This window comes from Stigmatopora argus, chromosome 21 (genome assembly GCF_051989625.1).
Source record: "Stigmatopora argus isolate UIUO_Sarg chromosome 21, RoL_Sarg_1.0, whole genome shotgun sequence".
Classification (NCBI taxonomy): Eukaryota; Metazoa; Chordata; class Actinopteri; order Syngnathiformes; family Syngnathidae; genus Stigmatopora; species Stigmatopora argus.
In genome coordinates, this window is record NC_135407.1 from 11289605 (window position 1) to 11297547 (window position 7943).

Below are 7943 nucleotides of genomic sequence, written 5' to 3' on the forward strand. Positions count from 1 at the left end.
TCTTCTCCCTTTGCTCTGAAGTTTATGCACGACACCACAACCGTCATTACAGAATCCCACGTCAACATTTTGCAGCACAGTGCTTGCTGGTGAATTTGGCAGTGGACTCGTAGAGGGGCGGTGAGACCCCTTTTTTTCCAACTCCCGGTTCATGCGTCCCATTATTAGACCGCGAGTTTCGGCCACCATGCTAGGAGCCCCGTCAGTCGTGATGCTAGCTAGCTTTGACCAGTCCAGGTCCAACTTCTCCATGGTTTGGCACACTTTGTCAAAAATATCCTCTCCCGTTGTAGTCCCTTTGAGACTTTGGAGGGCTGCCAGATCCTCGCAAATCTCAAAGTTTGCGCTAACTCCACGAATAAAAATGAGCAGTTGCGCTGTGTCTTGCACGTCCGTGCTTTCATCCAGTGCTAATGAAAAAAAGTCAAATTATTTCGTCTTCTGCTGCAGCTGGGCATATACATTACTCCCGATTTCTTCAACGCGTCTGGTCATTGTACTCACCGACAGACTTACGGCATTAAATGCATCTTCCTTTTCGGGACACACCTCCTCCGCGACAGTATCCATACATTTCTTAACAAACTCTCTGTCAGTGAAAGGCTTACCGCTGCTTGCTATCAATTTAGCAACCCAAAAGCTGGCCCGAACGGATGCCTGGTTCTGCTGAGATAGTAGTCCACTTTTTCGCTTTGAGAGTTTGTCTGCTCGTATTTGGCCTTGCAAGCTATCATACTTGTCTTTGTGACGGGATTCATAGTGTTGGCAAAGATTGTATTCTTTGAATACCGCCACCGTCTCTTGACAAATGAGACAAACAGCCTTTTCTTTGCATTGAACAAAAAAATAATCGTTTGTCCACTCCAGGTTAAATACCCTGCATTCTGAATCAATTTTTCTCTCATCTAACTTTTTCGCCATTATTCCGTTCTCAAACAGGTTGCAGTTTTTATATGCTTGAATAGTCCGCGATGGTCCCAGGGCTCCGCCCTCACCTGCGATCGTCCAGATGTCTTGGTAACACTGCTCGTGCATGCAACGGTGGACGTGCCCGCCTGTATCAAAGGGAAACACTCTCCCCGCGCGTGTCACCAAAGAAGCAATGCGAAGCCCCGCTTCACTGGGATGATTTGTGGGCTCAGCAGGGGTGCAATGAACCAAACACAAGATTAAAACGTCCCAGTCTTCAAGGCCAAATAGGAAAAAAATCAGATAGTGTCTCTGGTATTGTTCAGAGGGCCGGTCCAAATGTGCCGGCGGGCTGCATCCAAAAAAAAAAAAAAACATCCGATAGCGTCTCTGGTATTGTTCAGAGGGCCGGTCCAAATGTGTCGGCGGGCCGTATCCGGCCCACGGGCCGTAGTTTGGTGACCCCTGACATAAAGAGTAAACAGGATGTCAATAAGTTATTTTCTTGAAATTTTCAAGAACATCAAAGCAATAAAAAAAAAGAAAACCTCCTGACCACCCACTCTGCAAATATTCATCCCCAAAGCCTTAGAGAATTGTTCATAGCAATAAACTGGGAAGGAAAACACAACATAATTTTAAAATGTGTATAATTATATATGTACATATCCACGCATGCTGTAGGTGACTCCATTACATTTCAACTGCAAATATACGGGTTCGACTCTAATGATGCTTTTCTAGATCTGATAAAATTGCTTTCAAAAATTCCACTAGTTAAGATCTCAAAACAATTTCCAAATGCTTAATTTAAAAAAAAAAAGCTGCATTCTTAACAATACAGTTCTGCTCAGTAAAACATCTCATAGCTAGCACACAGTTACACTATGAACTTATACTGCATGTTCACGTTAACAAGTCAGGAAATGATGGCAGGAAATGCTGGTGTGTCTGTGTTTTATGACTAACAGGAACTTGTGTATGTATGTAGGTTTCGCAATGTTATTACTGATTACACTCGTTTGTATGTTGTGTTTAGTCATAGTTCAGTTTTTCCAGACAAGAGCTGCTGGAACGTACCCGTCCAGGTAAATATGGTCACCAGGTGGGGGCACCCTGAATTGCTGGCCAGCCAATCAGAGGGCACAAGGAGATGGACAGACACTCACGCTCACACTCATACCTAGGGGCAATTTAGAGTGTTCATCCCGCCTACCATGCATGTTTTAGGGATATGGGAGGAAACCTGAGTACCTGGAGAAAACATGCAAACTCCACACAGTGAGGACCAACCTGGGATCAAACCCTCGACCCAAGAACTGTGAGGCCCATGTTCTAAGATGGGCCATTCATTGAATGTGCGCCTTATAGTGCAGAAAATACGGTACTGGATGACCATGTTCTCTGGTGGCACAAGCGCACTCCAAGATGACAATACAAGGATTCATTAGCTCACATTGTGAAAGACCGTGTCTTAATTTTGGACATCAGAGTCAATATTTCTGATCACATTGAGAAACTTTGGGTTGTGCCAGAAATATTTTTTTCACAGCAGTCCAACGCTACTAAAATCTAGGTGAACAAATAATGCAACACTGTATGGAAATAAATGTTGTAACATTGTAGAAGCTTGCCAACAATCACACAGCAAATACGTTCTGCAATATCAGCTAAAAGCAGTTTTACAAAATATTAGAATGTATGACCTTGTTTTAGGTGATGACTTTTTTGGCCATGCCTTGTAATATCCACGGCCAAGTAAGTTTGAGGAAGCAAAAGTTTTAAAATTTTGCACTTATATACTAAAAAGTCCATTAAAAAAAGGAAATAAACGTTTCCCATTTTACATCATTACATAGTTCACATGTAGTATGTTGGCAGATGGGATGAGGCAATTCGATGATTTAAAATCACTCATTACTATGTAAAATGTCTAATGTTACAGATATAGGGAAGTAACACAGTATACGAAAACCACAACAATGACTCTTCAGTACGTATGTTTAGCATTTGGGTACAAATCTAAAACAACAAACGGATGTGTGGTTTTCAACTCAATGATGCGTTCGTATATTTTTTTCTTCCCTATCTAATTTCAACTCATTTGATCCACATAAATATGACCAATATCAATGTATACACAGCTTACGTAAGCAAGCGGTTTGATTGTTTTAATTATAATATAAATACAAGTGTTTAATCTACCTTGGTATCTCCGATCTACATTATTTGTCACAATGGTAGAGTTTATTACCATGTGTTTTATTGCTGGAGTGTTTTAGGTGTGTGTGTGCGTAGGAGTGTCTACATCAGTTTTGGTTCCCTCTTCCTTACTCAATCACCACTCACTAACAATGAATGATATCATTGGACTTCCCCAGAAGGACCTGACAGTTTTATAAAGAGCTTCTCTGGGCAAATCAGGCAGTCAAAATACGTGAGCCTCAGAAGGAAGACACCCTCAGAAAAATACTTACTCAACTTGAAGTGAACAATGGAACAGGACTGTAAAGTGACCGTTATTGCTTCTATGGATGAAGAATCAAGGAAGCCGGCAAGACCTGGTGCTGAAAATGGCTCAAAGATTACCATTGCTCTGTTGGGTCTAACGATATTTCTTGGCATTACTGCTGCTGCTGTCTTTTTCTTCAAGAGTAACATCAAGGTAAGAAAATAATACAGAATTACCATTAAATTATGGGCTATATGGAGTTCTCTCAGAAGCACAAAGGCCGGATTTATCTGAATTCATTTAATTTTCTTTACGCAGAATCCAGGACGAAATGAGGGCGATTTTGGTAAATAATAATATATTTGTCACTCATTACGAATATTGAACATATTAAATTAGTGAAATGAATAAAATCCCCATCTTTCTAACTTTCAGATATTCACCACACCTTACGGCAAATATCCAATGTCCGAGCTGCCATTCACTTAACAGGTAAGACCATTTTATTTTAGATGAAACAACAAAAAGGTGATTGAAATGATTAGTAACTACGATTAACACTGCCTAGACCATAGGTGTTACACTCATTCCAGAAAGGACCTGGTTGGTGCAGGGGTTTCGTTCCAACTCACCAAAATGACACCTCTTCACCAAACTGTTCTCTTCCAACTGTAATCAGTTGATTGCAGTCAGGTGCCGCTTCTTCCAGCAGACCTCCTCATTGGCCCAACTGTCTCTGCTATTTCAGTAGGGAGGAAAACCTGCCCCCCATTTGACCCTTTCTGGAATCAGTTTTACACCTGTGGCCTAGACCTTTCCTATTTGCGTAGATGTGTATGTCTCATCGTTTCTATGCTGCGTTCTAGTCTTTTGTCCTGTTTTCCCCCCTCTCACTCCCTACTGCCTTATTGATTTTATCTTGTATTTTTAACACCAACCTGCACAAGGGACTAAAGATGTAAATTAGTCTTTGGCTATAATCTTACATATTTACATGTACATATATGCTCATTAATGGGCGGCCCGGCGGTTGAGTGCTTAGCGCATCGGCTTCTCAGTTCTGGGGTCCTGGGTTCGAATCCAGGTTGGTCCACCTGTGTGGAGTTTGGTGTTCTCCCCAGGGCTACATGGATTTTCTCTGGGTACTCTGGTTTCCTCCCGCTGATCGGACATATGAATACTTGAACAGTGAATGATATTACAGTATGGGACCCCAAAATAGGAACATTTCTTCAATACTACTACGCTTGTCAAACATTTTTCACTCAAGTCTATCTCCTCTCTACAGGGCAGTACAATTCAGAAATTGTCAACTCTGTGGAATGGATAAATCAGGTGGACCCATCCCATTCTCAAGGTGGCCTGGAACTCAAGAACAATGAGATTGTTATCCCTCAAGGTGGCCTCTACTTTGTTTACAGTCAAGTATCTTTTCGGGTCAGTTGTCGCATGGACGAAAATGACGACGCATCCGCAACGTCAATGATCCACCTTACTCATAGAGTTGGACGATGGTCGAGCTCATTTGGGAATGACAAATACCGGACCATCCTACACTCGGTCCGTACTGCCTGTCGAAAAACAGCAAGTGGTAATGCTGAAGAGGAGGGCAAATGGTACTCTGCTGTCTACATGGGGGCTGTATTTAACCTGAACAAAGGAGACAGGTTGAAGACAGTAACGGAGAAAATGTTGCCAAACCTTGAGGAAGAAGCTGGGAAGACTTTCTTTGGCGTGTTTGCCTTGTGAGAACATGAAAGGCAGAGCCAAATACAAAAGAACATGAAGAAATGGATGGAATTTGACATCATCTTATGCACCTTCCTGTAAGGTTAGCACCATTCGTCCGAAAAAAAGAATGTTATTTAAACATGCTGTGATAAAAATAGCTGACTAAACATTACCGTAAAAAAAAACAAGATCCAGAGCTCACACGCCCCAGACAAAAGCCCCCAAAAAACACAATTCGCGCGGGCCGACTAGCAAATGCACGACGCGCTTTGTTATTGTGCATAACTGAGCCTCTGTACGCAGACGTCTCCTGTTTGTGTTTATGTTCATGTTTATCATTCGTCAGCTGCACTTCATTAACCCTGAGACTCATAGAGTTAACTACATTTAGTGACTGTTTTTGTCATATTGAGGGCTATATTAATCCCTAATCATGCTATAAAGAATGCAAATGGAAATAGTAAGGCTGCTGGTACTAAACAAGGGAAAGTTGTGCGGAAAACTTGAAAAATTTCTTTAAATAGCCTATTTTTTAGGCTTTGGAACGCCTTATTTCTTTTTCTTTTATTTCCAATAGATTCAGATTTTGAACAAATTACTCCTCGAACAGACTTCTGGTCAAGAATCGAGGTACCACTGTAATCTATAACTGTAACGTACTATCTCTGAGCGATAAAGGGGTTTTAATATGTTATGTACCATGTACTATCCAGTGTCAGTACCTTTTGTTGTACTAGAATGCACAACTGAGATTGTCAAATGTATACAATTTAGTATTGCTAATACAAGGATAACCTCCATCCTATCCTTCGATGATTCATGAAAATGCACTGTAGTGCACGTATTTATTCAACCTATTTAACTATTTATTTACAGTTACTATATGTGGTGTCATAATATCAACACTGTAGACAGTACCATTGTACATTTACTGTAGTTACATTTTGTAAGCTGTTGTGACACCTTTTTATATTTTAATCATTATTTAATAAATTATTTATTTATGTATGTTGTATTTATATCGGCAAACACTATTACGATGTTTCACAGTCCCCCCTATTTTTTATGTGAACCAAAACATTTTGATCTGAAATAAAAATATGAATAATGAGAAGTACCTTTTGTTGTACTACAATGCACAACTGCAATTGTCAAATGTATACATTTTAGTATTGCTAATACAAGGATAACGCAATGCCTATTCTCCAATGATTCTTGAAAATACACTGTAGTGCATGTATTTATTGAACGTATTTATGTATTTATTTAGAGTTACAATATGCGGTGTCATAATGTCAACATTTGAGACAGTACCGCTGTTGTGACACATTTTTTATAATGTTTTAATCATGATTTAATAAATTATTTATTTAAACAGAGATGCTGTATTTATATTAGCAAACACTATTATGATGTTTCACAGTCTCCCCTATTTTTTCATATGAACCGAAAACATTTCGATCTGAAATAAAAAGATGAATATGAGACAATAGACCAACATTTCCTCCAGCCTCCAGGTACAAAAATCACATCTCGGTTTGACCATCAATTTAGAAAAATAACATTATTTCTAATGAACAACACATTTTGGCAAGAAATGGCACTGGAACAGTAACTGTAGACATATATACATGTACTACATGGCTTTATTCAAAATTATTTGATTGCAATAACAGTTTTAGGCAGCCAGTCAACTGAGTAGTTTTCTGTGGTCGAGGGGTCGATCCCAGGTTGTTCCTCACTGCGTGGAGTTTGTATGTGCTCTCTCTTAAAACACACTCAAATTTATCAGAGCTCATTAAAAACAAATACGTAATTATTTTTCAAAAATAATTAGGCAGATTGGATTTTTTTATGCTGGCTCTTTGACTCTCACAGTTTATTTTTTTTACTCTTTGTGTCTAACTTGTTCGCTACCCCTGGTATAATTAATGTAAGTCATTTCAATGCTTACTGTTTCAGATATGTACTTTTTTAGGATTTAGGATATGAGGAGCTCTCTGCTCAGAATTGTAAACACATTCCATGGTCTTCTTCCTGATGACCAGTTTTGTATTTTAAAAGTAGCATCCCTGCTTTTTGCAGATTGTGGTTCTGTTGGCTTCATCAGACCGTGATCTCCAACTCTCGCTGGAACGATTTGCAACCGAGTGTGAAGCGGTCGGGAGGAGAATCAGCACCTCCAAATCTGAGACCATGGTCCTCAGTTGGAAACAGGTGGCATGCCCTCTCCGGGACAGGGAACAGGTCCTTCCGCAGGTGGGGGAGTTTAAGTATCTTGGAGTCTTGTTCACGAGTGAGGGAAGAATGGAGCGGGAGATCGACAGGTGGATCGGTGCGGCGTCTGCAGTGATGTGGACTCTGCACCTGTCCGTCGCAGTGAAGAAGGAGCTGAGACAAAAGGCGAAGCTCTCTATTTACCGGTCGGTCTACGTTCACACCCCCATCTATGGTCACGAGGGGTGGGTCGTGACCGAAAGAACGAGATCCCAGATTCAAGCGGCTGAAATTAGTTTCCTCCGCAGGATGTCCGGATTCTCCTTTAGAGATAAGGTGGGAAGCTCGGTAATCCGGGAGGGGCTCGGAGTAGGGCCGCTGCTCCTCTGGATCGAGAGGAGCCAGATAAGTTGGCTCGGGCATCTGATCAGGATTTCACCTGGACGCCTCCCTCGGGAGGTGTTCCGGGCACGTCCCACTAGGAGGAGGCCACAGGGCCGACCTCGGACACGCAGGAGAAACTATGTCTCCCGGCTGGCCCGGGAACGCCTTGAGAAACTCCCGGAAGAGCTGCATGAAGTGGCTGGGGAGAGGGAAGTCTGGGCTTCCCTGCTGAAGCTGATGCCCCCGCCTC

At 41.4% G+C, this 7943-nt stretch overlaps 1 protein-coding gene across 2 annotated transcripts; it reads left to right on the plus strand.

Moving 5' to 3' along the window:
• The first annotated feature begins 3367 nt into the window (after nucleotides 1-3367).
• On the plus strand, nucleotides 3368-7397 carry tnfa (tumor necrosis factor a (TNF superfamily, member 2)). Of its 2 annotated transcripts, XR_013297826.1 has the most exons (5): nucleotides 3368-3574; nucleotides 3680-3707; nucleotides 3797-3853; nucleotides 4650-5192; nucleotides 7178-7397. XR_013297826.1 is itself a non-coding variant. In XM_077590542.1 (4 exons), exons 1-4 carry the CDS (start codon nucleotides 3404-3406, stop codon nucleotides 5108-5110), a joined length of 717 nt encoding a protein of 238 aa, XP_077446668.1. In that variant the 5' UTR covers nucleotides 3368-3403; the 3' UTR covers nucleotides 5111-6343. The 2 variants fall into 2 exon arrangements, 1 of the variants encoding a protein (XP_077446668.1); XM_077590542.1 differs by lacking the exon at nucleotides 7178-7397 and having other exon boundaries at nucleotides 4650-6343.
• Nucleotides 7398-7943: the final 546 nt, after the last annotated feature.

What these genes read in the sequence shown, in the direction of transcription:
- tnfa (XM_077590542.1), top strand. Translation starts at nt 3,404, where the DNA reads ATGGAACAGGACTGTAAAGTGACCGTTATTGCTTCTATGGATGAAGAA. An exon ending in ACGAAATGAGGGCGATTTTG is followed by an intron (nt 3,708 to 3,796) that starts GTAAATAATAAT and finishes TCTAACTTTCAG; the next exon opens with ATATTCACCACACCTTACGG. An exon ending in AGCTGCCATTCACTTAACAG is followed by an intron (nt 3,854 to 4,649) that starts GTAAGACCATTT and finishes TCCTCTCTACAG; the next exon opens with GGCAGTACAATTCAGAAATT.